The 15,382-nt window shown below is 45.8% G+C and overlaps 1 protein-coding gene across 2 annotated transcripts in view; it reads right to left on the bottom strand.

Annotated features, from left to right (window-relative positions):
- Positions 1–15,382, bottom strand: part of HPCAL4 (hippocalcin like 4) — a 101,123-nt gene that overhangs the window by 62,358 nt on the left and 23,383 nt on the right. For both annotated transcript variants that reach the window (XM_085648351.1, XM_085648350.1), the window contains one exon: positions 3,781–3,958. In XM_085648351.1, the coding sequence (XP_085504477.1) occupies positions 3,781–3,942 (162 nt within the window). In that variant the 5' untranslated portion in view covers positions 3,943–3,958. The remainder of the gene's footprint in view (positions 1–3,780; positions 3,959–15,382) is intronic.

Below are 15,382 nucleotides of genomic sequence, written 5' to 3'. Positions count from 1 at the left end.
AACCATGCCTCTAAGAAGCCGGAAATTTTGTCCGCATCCTTATGGAATTCAGCACCTGTCATTCAACAATCGAGCTTCAGGGGATGTGTTACAAGTAGACCACCAGCAACAACAACATACTGCTCAGAAGCGGTCTTGACTCTCTTAGGTTCACAAAACCAAGAAGTCAAGGTTTCTTCTTTTAGGTGATTATGGGCTAGTGACTCAGATATAGCGTGGCACAAAAAAATAATAATAGACACCAATGATCATTCAGCTATAGTTACAAAATCATGTAGATCATTATTTACACAACAGATAAATAACATCACAAATGATGATCACCTAAGCAAACCGGAAGGTCTTAGCACTTTCTGGGTTTCGAGTGAGATCCCAAATGCTATTTTAGCACTACTGACTAGTGACACTATCAACGCATAAGACTGAGTCCTATGAATCAAGTTCACTACTTGGAAATGAAAATCATAAACAACGTTCTCCATGTAATGTGCTGGTGGCCCAGAACTATGTTAACGTTTACTGAACTAGTCTCTAACGTCCAGTTCACATACAGGAAAGAGGAACTATGCCATGTGCATTGGCAACTGACATTTCAAAAGAAAATTGATAAGGCATTACTTGGACCTCTCAATTGACCAGAAAAACATTTCTTCTGTTCTCCTTCCTCAAAAAGTTTGAGAACACCATGTTGGTATTAATCCAACATGGTGGCCAGACTGGCCAATGATGAAGCATGCCCATAAGTGGGTGAGGCCTTTCCATCAAAAATCTTTTTTTGCTTTTTGTTTCCTAGAGGCACAGTATATATATATAAATATATATTCCAGTAAGGTTAAGGAATATAAAAGTTGACATTTTTTTTGTGGTTTTGTGATGCAATTTTGCAGCCAATCCCCAGCCAAATTATATCTACGTAGCTTGGCATCCTGGGCCAATGTTGCAGAGCTTTAGATTTGCAAACACCCCATATCCAACCAATAAACCTGCCACTGAAAGATATCACTGGTTCCATTGTCTTTATAGTTGTTAAGCTGCATAGGAATCTAGGAGAAAAGTGATCTTTAGCCACAGGTTAAGACAAATGTAGTCTTTTCCAAATATTGCATGGGCAGCAACCTAATGGGCTCATATACAAAGGGCAGGGCACAGTTCAGGGTTCTTTCTGGGAGGTTGGACAAGGGGTCTGCAATCTATGAAGGTGAACAAGATTCACCTCCACAAGGTGAGACGAAGGTGAGGCTTAAGATGGAATTCTGGCTTCTCCAGTCAATCTAATCTAAGCTTCTGTCCACGTAGACAGGAGCTTAGCTTGCCAACTGCTGGATTGCAGAAGGCAACTGTAGAAGTGGAAAGAGCAGGGGCAAAGAAGGGGAGCAGACTCATCATGTTGCTTGTGTCATTTCAAGTTCCATGCCAAGTCTCTGTACTGACTGATGGGGTTCTTACTTTGGGTTTCAACTAGGCTCCTGAACGTCTGATATTAGAAACTTACTTTTCCAGTAAGTTCCCGTAGAAGGTCACTGTCATCTGGGTCTTGTGTTTGGACAACAACGTTGGGTGTATGTACAGTCCACTCATTGTAGTGTACCTCCTCTGGGAGTATGTGTCAGTCTACTCATAGTAGTGTACCTCCGCTTATTCCTTGCAGGATGTTGCTGCTGGAGAGACTCTGAAGTTACAAAACTTTTAAGGATCCCACAAAACAACGTTCTGCAACGGGTCAAAGCCATTCTCAGTGCAAGTGTAGATGACTTCTTGTGGAAACTGGAAGGAAAACCAGTGATCAGTCATAGTGGAGGCCAGTTTTTAAAATCAGATGGCTGTATAATCCATCCAAAGGGGACCTCAGTCTTTAACCACAAGACACAAGGAGGAGGAAAGTCAGAACTGTTAAAGATTTGGGATGTTTATTGGGTCCGTCCATCCAGGATGTCATTTGCCTAGACTCATGATGCTGAGCATATGTTCTGGTTCTGATCACATGAACAGGAAAAAAGGGGGAGGGTGGGAGACTGACCATGACTCACTGTACTCTTGATCTTTAGATTTTGGGATATGCATAGAGTGAGGCCAAAGCCAGGCAATTAAAAACAGAACAGGAAAAGGAAAACAATATGAAGGGTGGTGGCACAGGCAAAGCCAGTCAGACCTGTCTTTCCTACTGTAGTGGAGCGGGGGAAGGTAGAAGCTTTGCCTGTATCTGGGGGGCATTGGGAGAATTCTGAATTTCCTATATTCCTCTCAATAGGATGTTTATTTTGCTTCACGGTCACCATTTCCTCCTAAGAGGATCCCCACTCTTCTCTTGACTGGGGTTGAGGGCACTCCTTGGGATTACCCTTAATCTAGCAGAATTAGTAATCTGCTAGAGGAGCAACCACATGCATCATGTAGAATACCTTTCAGTGGGCTTGAGATTGTATTGCAATAGGCAGGAGAGATTGCACAAAATAAAGGCAAGACAGCACAGCAACAACGGAACCGACATATGGTCTTTTAGGCTTCACATACCCTTTTCACATAAAAGCCCATTTTCTAAGTCAGCACTTGTTGTTAGTCCAAAAGACAGGCTGTAAAGCTCACCCTAGAACTAGATGAACTGATGATTGCTATGCAGCGGGGAAGGGTTAATCACGAAAGAAACAGGACAATGCAATGACAGGCCAGTAACTGAATGTCCCTCCCCTGCCAAACTCAGGTCTTAAACCTCCCCTGGAACTGTGAGCGTCAAAGTATGGAAATACCTCGAACTTTCTGAATTCAGGACATCATCTGGTGAGACGACTGGGAGGCACAGGCCATTCAACTTGATTTGTTTTCTACTTTGCCGCTTTCTACTTTGCCGAGCAGGGTATGTGCACGCACGTTCTTATCCTTGTCATGGGAGAGGAAACGAGAGGACTGCTGGCAATTTAACCATCAATTACAACAAACAATTAGCGTTCTAGTTGATTTTTTCAATGAAAATATTCAGATTTTCATTAATGAGTTGGTAATGTGTTTCAGGCTTTGGCACACACTACACAACCTTTGATAAGCACTATCTGGCTCTCTTTTAATTGTGGGTGTATGTTAGTTACATTTTTGGATGGTCTCATCGGTCGACACAACAGACTAAAATAAATTAATATATGGACATGAAGAGGTGGCGGCCTACGGGCAGTTCTATGCATTGGGATTGAAAAAAAAATTATAAAAGCCAGCAAGAAGCTTTTGTGCCACTGAGTGAGTGTGAACCTCAGATAGTACAGTGCCTGGAGCCGTGATGCTGCGGCCCTAAGGACATGGGTGAACTGCAGGTGTCGCTGCTTGGTATGGACTATCTACAGGAATTCTGTAGATGGACAGTAACTAGTTCTTCTCTTTGATAACTTCGGGATAGTCCGAAAGGGTTGTCCGTTCTCAGGGCAGATTGCTGTCAGCGTTCCATTTATAATAAAAGTCTCCGGTACTTTCTCATCACTCACTTCCCAATCCCACCTGCTTGGTCCATTTGCTATCCATGCTCTTTCCTCCTTCTATCAAATAGTACTAACCTTCTTTCCCTCTTTTACCACTCATTCCCCTCCTTCTACCTAATATTTCTTTGTCCCTTATATTTATGTCCCTCTCACTATCCCATGCAGCCACTCTATGCCCTCTGTCTACTCCCCTTCCTCCGTGCTAATACCCATGTTCTCACTTCCTCAATCTGGCCATTCTCTTCTCTCTCCAGATACTCACTCTTTGCTCTCTGTCCCCACCACGTTGCTCTCCTGGAACCCCCAGCCCCCCACTTACTTTGATGTAAAGCTGCTGGAACTCCTGCAGGTTGAGGATGCCGGTGGGGCAGTCCTTCAGGAACCCTTTGTACCACTGCTTCAGCTCCTGCTCGGTGAACTCCGTGCTGCGCACCAGGTCATCCAGCATCTCTGGGGCCAGCTTACTGTTATGCTTACCCATGGTTCCTCTGTGAGCGCTAGGGACAAGAGACAGAAAGGGGAGTGTGAATAACAAGCAGCCTCAATTCACCAGGAGACCTTTAAGCACACGAAGCACAATGGGGTTAGTAACTGCACTATCGGTCTTCCATCCTCAACCTGGGGGAGAAGAAACAGCGTGTAATCAATTTTCCCCTCAATCTGCAAACTGGGCGAGTAATAGACACAAAAGATAGGAGAGCAGGAAGCCTTCATCCTCAAATAGCAGCCAATAACCAGTGGTGCCCTCAGTCGCCCATCCTCAAACTGAGCAACAGACTCAAAAATAAAAAATCATGAATTAAAGGGATCACACTCCTACATGCACAAACCAGGTTAGCACAAGATGCAGAAGGACATGGCACCACAGCTCTCCCCACCAACCAACAAACAAACCTGCTGAACCTCGGACGCCAGAAACTGAAAATACATGGGAAAAGGAAAATCACTGTTAACACATCAAAGATTATGCCTCTTAGATACACTACACGGGAGTACATGATCACAGGGAATGGGCTCTGGCATCTGCCAAGGGACTTTACTCTACCCTAACATACACACTTCCACCCGGCTGACTCTGGGTCGCAGGTTCATGTAATAAAAGCCAACAAAGGATCCGTAAATACCCTTTTTTACTACAATAGCCGGTAAATCGTAGTATGCTTAATTGATCTCTCGGCCAGTAAGGGAAAGCAAGAAAAAATTGTTAAAGAAAAAATATACATTTGCTATAATTAAATTAGAATGGTCTGTGCCGGAAATCAATAACAATCAGGGTCTGGAAGTGCAAGTTGTGCACTGTTTCTAAGTATGCCGGCCAATGTGAGACGCCGTTCCTGCCATTTTGTGCAAGGCTGTGCAGAACAGAAGCATGGCAAAGGGAGGCACTCTGCTGTGAGACTGAGCTCCAAAAGGGCTGCGATTGCTTCCCATCCTCTCTACGGAGTGATGTGGGTTTAATACAGGCACGCGAAGCATATGTTGTGTAGAAAAGGCAGATGCAGCTTCTTGAGATGAAGGTAAGAAAGAATGAGAAGAGTAGCTCATCTGAATATATAATGCATTTTCTGAGAAGACTAATGCCCCCTCAGATGGCCTGTTTCTTTGAGGCTTAATGAGGTAGTGTCAGCTTTGACTGTTCCAGACAAGGGTGAACCAACTGAAGGAGGACGAGAATTTCATCCATATGCTTTCATTAAGGTCGAATAAGGTGAAGGCATCTCCCTTGGCTCTAACACACAAACACCTTCAATCAAATTAGTTCACTTTTTCAATGAAAACAGACCATATAACTCTTCTTCATTCTAATGCACAGTTCTGATGGGTGGCATTCTTGCAGATTGTGTTGCATCCCTACCATGTATTCCATTCTAGATAGGCTCAAGACCTACAGCCCTGGTAACCACCAACCTCATCAGTTGCACAGGACCCTACATCACCGAAGAGTGCCTTCCTAGGTTCGAACTGCTCAAGGGATTGTCTTTGTGCTTGGGGCTACATTTGCAATCCATATAGTGCTTGCTACCTAACCTGCCTCAACCTGTAATACATGGAACTGTTCTGCTCTGGAGTGTGTAAGACATGTGCAACCTCTCTATTAAGCAGAGGACGGTGCTGTTTTAAATTCCAGCTGCAGGTGCTTCGGCAGGTCCTACCTCTATATGGTTGCCTGCTCACTCTAATATCACAGGTGAGGCACGGTCACTTACATGAATCCACACACAGTGGGAGTAAACTAAATCAAGCTCCCCTGGGCGGACTTAAAGACCCTCTCTATCCAGACGGACCTCAGTTCATTTTCCACTCACTTGGCAGCCCCCCACAGCAAAGATGAGCAAGAAACTCCTTTTTACGACACCGACACAGCTATGATAAACAAAGTCGACCACCAACTGCGCAGAATCGAAAAGAACAGCTAGAGTCTGCCAGAAAGAGCACGTGACAGCCCATGTGCCAGCAGACTGGTTGTTGCTAGTTGTCGAGGCTATGGCTAGAATCGACTATAAAGGGCATTGGTAAGCCCATGTGCCTGCAGACTGGTGGTTGCTACTTGTCCTGTCAATGGTAATGTCTGGATTCTGGCTGGTGTATGAATCTGGGGATTTAGATTGATGCGTCTGTTCAGAGCGAGCGGGTGAATGGTGACAAGGCTGTGTGTGTTTGAACTGAGAGGACATCCACTCAGAGAGAAGCAGGGTCAGACTGGCCATAGCAGGCACCGGGCGTTTCCCAGTGGGCCGGAAGGGTGGGGGCCCGTTTTGGACCTGTGGGGGCCGTTTTTGGTACAGGGGGCGAGTTTTGCATCAGGTCATTAGAAAACAAGAGATTAGTACCAGGGCGCCATGTTAGGAATCTGGTCACACGTGGTTTTCCCTAAAAGAAAAAAAAAAAACACTCCAAGAGAAAATTCAGGTGGACACAGCTAGAGTCTGACATTCACCAGTCAAGACTTGGCCCTCATGCAGCTCATACGAACGAGCAGTGGAGTATAAAGAATTTCGACGAGAAACCAAGACTAATGCACCTTAAGCCGCTGAAGGAAGCTGTAAGAAAGGGACACTTGCTGTGAATATTAACAATGTTTAACTAACACCCTTCCTCCATAAGAAGAGGCTGGGAAAAAACGAATATGAATTAACATCAGTACAATCGCATTGATTACACAACGTGTTTCATTTTAATTAAGTGGTGTCACGCACTCCCTGCTGGCTTGAGTCTCCTTTTCACGACTGATTGGCCCAGTGGGACCAACATTCAGCTGGGAAACACTTACCCACATCAGAGAGATCCCAAAGGATCGCAAATCTTCAACAAACGTACACATTCTACACCATCAATGACGCAACCGGGGTGAAGCGCATGCCTAGAAGCCCTAGTGCCTTTTTACAGCTCAGTAAGGGAAAAGAGCTATTCGCAGATAGGTTCACTTTTGGGTGGGATGCGATTTAGGGGGGGGGCGCCTTTACCAATGATAACTATGTTTGTCAATTATGGACTTCTTACAACCTAACTATGTATTCAGAAAGATGGCTATTCAGAAGTAGTTGTTATTGTGTCCTCTGTGTGGGTGTGGGTATAAGGATCATGGATATGAAATAAAAATGGGAGATTAGATGAGATGGGAACTGCAAGAGAACTTCTGATAACCATGACTAGGTTTGTACCTTGGGTACCACTGGACATGTGCTGGAAACCTCTTCTCAATGGCGCCGACAGTGCCATGACGCATGGGAAATTGCAGAGCTGCAAAAAGGTGAAGTGAAAACATTGCAAGGGGTGAAAAGACCACCAGTTGTTCCCTTAGAAACTTCAGAGATTACAAATCACAGCAACAAATGTTTTCTTTGTGCAATGGGAGTTGGGGGATGCAATAGAATACAAAGCAACGGACACCGAAATGTCACATCGACAAGAGTCTAAACAAAATGCCCTCCATCACTGCCACCAACCATGAAGAGGGGCTGTGACATATTGGTGGCTCAGGGGCACAGGTGCCAACAGTATTTTGCAACACGCTTCTCCTTCCCTTAACTGCAGAGTGCAGGATGGGGTCGGAATGGAAAGGGGACCCGAGAGACATGTGCTCTGCGCACACAATTTAACAGGTTTTGCATTATGTATTTAGCCTATGGTGCCAAGTACCATGAGATGGGCCTTGGCGGGGCTGGGACTGAGATGAGGGGGTTGCATTGGATGCCAGGCATCTCTCTTTAGAGGGGGGCGAGTGCACGGTCAGGGAGATCGCGTAACCTCCATCACGAGCTGCCTCCTGTGGGACTCATGAGGAAACTGAAGGCGATGATTTGAGTCCATGAACACCATGAGTCGATGAACACCCCCCTCCGGGTCGATGACTCAATGAACCTGGGCACAACAGCAAGCCATGCATGAAAGGAGGTGCAAGGGCAAGTAAAGAGTTGGGTGTCATGAGCTGCGCTGGCCTGTGGGACTGGGGTGAGGGAGATATCTGGGCACACGAGCTCCCTTTATCGTGTTGGTCTGGAGCTTCCCTTGTCGGTGGAGGCTGGTGTAAAGAATGCACCTTGTATACATGGGTTACCCCATTGCAGGGGGCAAGAACTCCCTCTTAGGGTAGATGGCTAGGGTAAAGGAGTCACCGTCAGTAAGCACATTAGCTGCCCTTGTGGTTGGGGTCTAGAGCTGAGCTCCTGATGGGGGAGGGGGGGGGGGGATGGCGTAGGTACGCGAGAGGTCTTAAAAATACGTGAGCTCCCTTTCGAGTAAAGGAGAAGTCTTGCGCACATGCGCCCTCATTCAAAGGGGGAGTGCAGTTCGTTGGGGGTGGTGTAGGCGGTATTTTGGGTATAGGAAACCCACCCTTCCCCCTCCAAATAAGACTGTGCGTGCACGAGCTTCGATTCGCTGGGGGTGGGGCGGAGGTGAAGGTGTACAGAGTGCACGCGCTACCCTTGATGGGGGGCGGAGGAGGCAGAAGTCGTTTGGAGCCTTTGCTGCATTGGTTGCCATAGTTACTGCCGCACAGCCCGTTCCCGCACTATTAGCATCCCTGAAGCGAAGAAGCCGGGGGCTCTTCCTCCCGGCCCCCAACACTTGTGACCAACCTTTTCATGAGAGATGAAAAATAACGGCGTGCGTCAACGTGCAAGGGCCCCGCGACACACAACCGCGATCCTCTGGCGTATGTCCGCTAAACACGTCCAGTCCTCAGCTATGGAGACCCACGCCTCTCCCTCCACTGCATGATGGCCCCGCTGTACACTACTGAGGGCTGCAACGCACAAAATCACGGGCCCAGGCGTCAGCCCCGCCGCCCCAGAGCGCGCTCTCACAAAGGAACCTTCATTCCCTATGAGGAGCCCCATGGAGGGTAGGATGGTCCCTGGTATTCCCCCGTAGTACCTGCACCGTTTTCACTGCCTTCACTGTCAAGGTCATGGTGAATACTATTGAGCACTCACTGTCAGCGCTCCCTGTACGCACCTCTGAATGGTCCAACATTCGCACGAGAGGATTACTGTGTTGACTACAGGCCGTGGTACACTACCGAGGGCCACTGGACCAGATGAAGCCCCCCCCCCCCCGCAGAATGTCACGAGGGACCCTTGACTCTCCAATATCTTAAAGATAGTCATTAGCTTCAGGTGAAAGGGGGCCCCCAGAAGTATTGGGAGCCCCCATAAGCGTTGAGGTCCCCTACACCGCAGGGTCTGCAGTGGCTTTCATTGCACCCCTTTCGAGGGCCACAGACGACGCCTTCAGTAACCATCCTGTGCAGAGTGGGGTTTGGTAAGACACCAACCGACAGGCTACATACACCTCCTGTTAAGCATAGCGCTAAAGGGCGTGCACCTCCGCAGTGCTACATCAGACACAGACAACACAAGCATGCATCTCGTATGCAGAGTAGGCCGCAATACACCATAAATTCCATGCAGAGGTTAGATTACTCTTGTGCCACCGCACACTTCCTCACCAGACCAGGGCATATCCATGGTAATTCATAGCCTATGGAGTCCCCGTCCCATGGGCAAACCTACGACCACAGACAAGCCATGCATCAAAGTGGTAAAAGGCCATATAACTAGTAAAAACACTCTATACAAACACCACGCTTCTTAGCACGCCGCACCCACTGCTATTGGCATGGAGTACAAAGTCTCTCATCCTACTCTTCCCTCTTGGCCCAAGATTATGGAGCAGCATTTGGTCCCCAGATAGTAGTCCTTAGTTTTGGCAATCCGCTTTTTTCCCTTCAGCATTTTGGGGTTTAATAAAAAAAAAAAAAAAAAAATCAGCCTATTGGCCTCCTTCAATGTTTTAAGTCCTAATGCAGTTCTAAAAATGTTCACTAAAATGTGGACATGGTGGTACCCTTGCATCCACAGTTTGTCAGTTTAGGTCCCAACATAACTTTAAGTGTCCTATTTACTTGCTCAGGTGCCGACTACACTTTTGGATGGTACAATGAGGTACTGCTCTGCACCTCAACAGTAAAAGTACATCTGCTATGTAACAGTCCTCCAACTTGATCAAAAGAATTCCTTTCTACCCTTCGACTAATGTATCCGGATCTTCCCACACATCAGGAAGGCTCTTGCTGGCACAACATAACCACGTTTAACATGACCTAAGATTTCCCTCTTTTTGTCAATTTGGAAGTCCCAGTGTTGGTCAAAGAAACTTCTTGCAATTCAACTCTTGTTCACAAAGACCAGTGGTCAATGTGCAGGGCGAGTAATGTCCTATGTGAAAGGTTTTGGCCAACAGTACTGCAAGCTTCCTTGACTCGTATAGTACATCAGCCCCCCCAACAAAAAAAATTATTTTTAAATCTCTGGGGAGGAGGCCGGTTGCTAGGTGACTGCATCTCATCCTAAAAGACTTCTTCCATTATATTTTAGACGCCACTCTACAGACTTGATGCAAAAGAGTAGGGGCACCATGATGTCTTTTATCAAGTTGGCAAAGTCATTTTCTACAGGTCCACAGGAATGATCTATGGATGCAAGTTGAGTTTTGGGTTGGCTCCCATTCCCTCCACCATTCTCAGATGCTGCCCTATGGAATAGGTTGTGTGCCTGCAAAACTGCATACTGTTCAAAATGTGGACTGGATGCTAGCTCTCCTTGCAAGGGGCCTACAGGAGCACCATCTGTTATTGCTACCTCATCCTTCTCAGCACTGTAACTGGAACTCATCAGATCACAGTCAACTATGACCTTTAGTAATGGGCATACCGATGGTGAACTTCACCTCATAACGATGGCTGTGTAACAGGAACCTGGGCGCTCAGCTCATGAATTTGAACAGGTATTAAAGAAAAAGAAAGACTTTGGCACGTATAGTTTACTTTCTAAATCTCTGAAAAACTGAAGGAATTGTTAGACTTTCTTTAATCAGTTCCTGGAAGAAGGAACTAGAGAGGGATTCAATAGAACTAGGTATTTGCTTGGTGGTAGGTAGCTATTAGCACTCTTAGTTGAGGTCTGGCCACAGACACACCAGGAGCATCAATCTTAAGGACTCAATGTGATCACCAGACCCGGCTAACAAATAATCCAGGTCCAACTTTCTTGCATTTACACCAGAAACACCAGCTTCACAAACACTCCAGCACCCAAAGCTTGACTGACGCTTCAGGACCACCAGCCACTCGGATTCTCAAGGCGCAGGAGTTTCTCAGATACTTCAGGAGCATCAGGCTTCAGTCACAGACTCTCTAGGAACAGATATCTCTCAGATACTATGCAAGCATCAGGCTCACCCACTGATGCTTCAGAGGAACTGCCTGAGCATCAGGCTCACCCACTGATGCTTCAGAGGAACTGCCTGATCTCACAGGTGTTCTGGGGCCACCAACAGTAAAGATACAAGTACAAATAAAACACAAACAGAAGCATCAATTCATAGATTGTCTAAAGCCTCTAGGCTCAGCTCCCTCCCCTTCTGCAGAAAGTATGGAAAAGAAGGAGCTTATTTGACCCTCTTCTTCCAAGTCACCGACTTCCAAACATTAAGAGCAAAGAGTAATTTTGCCTGGCAACCTGTCACGTAACAGTATGGTAGCTTATTAGGTGGAGCACCGACTGCTTACAGAGGAGTGTCACCTGCAAACCCAGGTACAATTCCGGTGGGCAGACTCAACTTTTCATACTTTATAGGTTGACAAAATGTGGACACCTTAATTGCAGGTACTGCAAACTTGTCCTTTTTACAAGACTCCAAAACTGGTGACTTGTGGCAACTGGTGCTAGATACATACCTTTCTGTTTTCTATCTTCATGCCATGTGGTCGTCGACAGCTACTACTCAGGGGGGCCTCCTGCTTGCACAGCCTCATGAACAGAGTTGTCACTTTTGATGATGATGATGCAGTCCTGAAATGGTTTCCAAGAGTAGACTTGCACACCTCAGGGGAACTCGGTGATCCTAATTCAAATGTATTCACTGGACACTGAGAACAGCAAAACATCAACCACATGCCCCCGGGACTCGTGTCTCTTAGCAGGTGACAGCCATTATTGGGCCTGATCCACCTACTCGACCCATGATGATATGTCTCAAGGCAGCCGTCAAAGGGCGTCATTAGTCTGCCGGTTGCATGCCCCATGAGGTGTGCTTAGCACCGAGTACTGATTGGCTCAAACCACTGGAACGTTGCTCTGATGAGCAAAGTAGGTGAAGGGAAAGGACTCAGTGACAGGATAAGACTCACACTTTCCTCAAGGCTCAGCCTAGGATAGTGCTTGTGTCTTGCTGGAGGCTCAGCTCTGGTGCCCATACTCTGCTCATGGCTCAGTGACTTAAGCGCTTGTACCCTGCAAACTATATTCAGGGCTCTTACAATGCTCCAAACTTAGACACAGATAGTGCTTGGAGAAACCTTCATTTTAAGCTGTGTATAGTGCTTGCACAGTCCTCAAGGCTCAGCTCTGTACCGTGCTTGTACCACTCCGAGCGCTCAGCTCGGGTGCCCGTACTTTCGATCAAGGCTTAGCTCATACTCAGTCCAAGACTTTTGTCTGAGCACTGTGTTTGTGTAATGCTCACAAAAATGAGGTCTAAGGCTCTCCTGCTGTGCCCTGAGTTTTCAAGCCCCCAAGTGAATACTGACCATATTGAAACTGGAAGGATGCAAAGCTAAGTTGACCATGCTGACATACTGAGTTGCTGTACTGGCGTCAGGCCTGTGCTCCAGCCAAGGTTGTGATGCTAGGAGTCACGACTTCGAAGTGCAGATGGGTAGCTACAAACAAATAAGATGTTAGTCGCGAGCATTCTATGCCAAGCCACACCAGGGCGAAGTCTCTGGACTCACACCAGTGTTTGCTGCAGTGTGGTTTGTAATCCAGTGTCCATTTGATACTTTCATTCTTATCAACTGAGACCCTGTCCTAGCGTCTTTACCAGCACCACCCAAAACCTGATTTCACAACGGGGTGTCTCGTATTCCTCTAAACCTGCAGAGCATTTCGCGTCTAAACTGGTGCCTAATTACAGGGATGTTGGCAGACTGTGTTTACGGTTACCATGGTCCCGGTACTTCCGAGCAGCAAGCCATGCAGAATAGCCGATGCCACAATGGCCACACAGAAAGGCTTACAAGGGGCCGCATGCCAAGACAGCCCAAGCATGTCTGACCCTCACTATTGCTGTGATATGTTGCGTAGGTCGGTGGTTTTAAAGGCAACGCGTGCCTCAGTACACTGCAACAATGGACCTTTGATGGGTAAAATGGCAGCTGAGGCTGAGCGGCTGGAAAAGGAGCAGGTCAGCCATCAGATGTTCACTGGGATCTCAGAGAACACCCTCCCTGTAATGTCACATTCTGCATTTGCTGGTGCCTGTAAGGTAGTGTGAGCATGCGTGCACGCTTATATGTGCGCTTGATCTGAGATCAAAGTGGCGTCCTTCAGCAATTTTTGCTTTAGTCTGTAGCTTGAGTGGTAATGGAGTGCAGCTGCTCTTTTTTGGGCCTTATCCATAAAGTTATAGGTGTTCCCCTTGCCTCCTGCTATAATTAAATGCTACAATTTTGGAGTCAATTTATGACCTCGCGTAGAATAGATTATGCTAATTCCGACTAGTAGAATTCGCACAAGGAGTGCCATCACTTGTTGTGTCAACAAGTGCTAATTGCAATCGCCATTCTGCTTGTAATGGGTCTAGCAATAATCCCACTGTAGCAGTGGTTACTATTTAAAAAAAAAAACACTAGCAATGCGAATAGGTCTGGCTTACCAATGAAAGTGACTTTTGTTTTACTGACGGGTTTAGGAACTCATAAGTCAAACATGCACTGTGTCACTCATGTTTGCACTCATGCATCCACTCATCAATTCACTCCCACGTTTAATATCAATATTTTGGCAATATTGGAATAGTAAAACAATGACACACTAGCATTCTATAATTTTTACCTGGTTTAGAGGAATTGGTCATGTGGGATGCTGCGAACAGCAAGAGAAATGAGCAACAAGCAATTGATCAATTAGCAATGCCTGGAGAGGTGTAGTATCCCCCTTAAGGAAAATTTAAATAAAAAGAGGAGCAGCAGAAGCAACGAAATGAAAGAGGAACTATAAAATAATAAAACTACAGGACTGGCCAACCAGCCTGACAATGAAGAGCACTCAGTTTCAGATGGCTATGCACATGTCATCAGAAAATGACATTGTTGAGAGAGCCAATGACTTACGTGGACTGCACCATTACCTTATGCAGTATGCTGTCATGGATGAAGCACAGTGTAAGTGGCCCTTGGCAGACCAAGGAGAGTGCATGTATTATTTAATTATTTTTTATCACAAGATCCTGGCAGACAGCTAAGCGCCTGTTAGTGTTTTTTAAAGAGATTCTAGCAAGAATTATCACAGTGCAAATCTACTACCCCTAGGGTTTGTTGGGTTGGGGTTGGGTATTGGGTGGAAGGCAACCAACACCAAAATCCTTCCCTGCAAAGGTAATCGAAGAGATTTAATGTAACAACACACCTAGCTGAAGACTTTAATACAGAGTAATACCAATCCACCCGTAAATGTCTGTTAACTTCAACTTATGCTTTTCACAATCAATATGCGAGGTCTGCTGAATTTATTGTGACGTCTCATAATAAACAGATCAGGCTTATGTCATCTGACATTTCTTTTCCTAGTTAATCAATCAAGTCTTACCCGTTATCATTATTCAGTCACCATAACCAACTCATACCTTATGTTTTCAGCTTAAACTTTCCCACACGGCAACCATCAGGCATTCAATAATAAAACTACAAAAGTATAGTTAGCAAAGCAAAATACTATCTCTCCTAAGAAGGCCTAACAAAGAATGTTCGCAGTGCAAATCTTCTATATCCATGGTTCATCAGAGGGGTAACGAGCACAAAAACCCTTGTCTATGGCATTAAACTGTGAGATTCCATGTAACAAAATACATGTCTGTAGACTTTAATATCGAGCAATAACAAGACACCCTTAAATGACTATTGACTTTAAGATATGCTTTTCACAACCATGTGCCAGGCCTATTGCCTTTATGATAACGTTTCATTATAAACAGTCAGCCCTAGAACCTTTATTATTGCTTTGTCACCATAAGCAACCCAGACCTCTTGAATTGGGCATACACCTTACCACAAGGCACCAATCAGGTATACTATAATACAATTACAAATATTTACAAAATTACAGTTGTCAAAACAATAGGGCCTAATAAAAATTGCCATAGTGCAAATCTTTTATCCACATGGTTTGTTCAGGTGCGTCACCTACACCAAAGCCCTTGCCTACTACAGTAAACTGTAGAATTCTGTATAACAAAATATCTGCCTAGAGGCTTTAGCACAGTGTAATAACATTCCACCATTTACACATACTGCCCTTAACAATTGCTTTTCACAGTAATGCAGGCCTACCACTTTTGTCACAACTTTTCATTATAAA

Source organism: Triturus cristatus, chromosome 3_2 (genome assembly GCF_964204655.1).
Source record: "Triturus cristatus chromosome 3_2, aTriCri1.1, whole genome shotgun sequence".
Lineage (NCBI taxonomy): Eukaryota > Metazoa > Chordata > Amphibia > Caudata > Salamandridae > Triturus > Triturus cristatus.
Note: the sequence above shows the minus strand (reverse complement) of the source record. Positions and strands in the feature narration are given on the sequence as shown.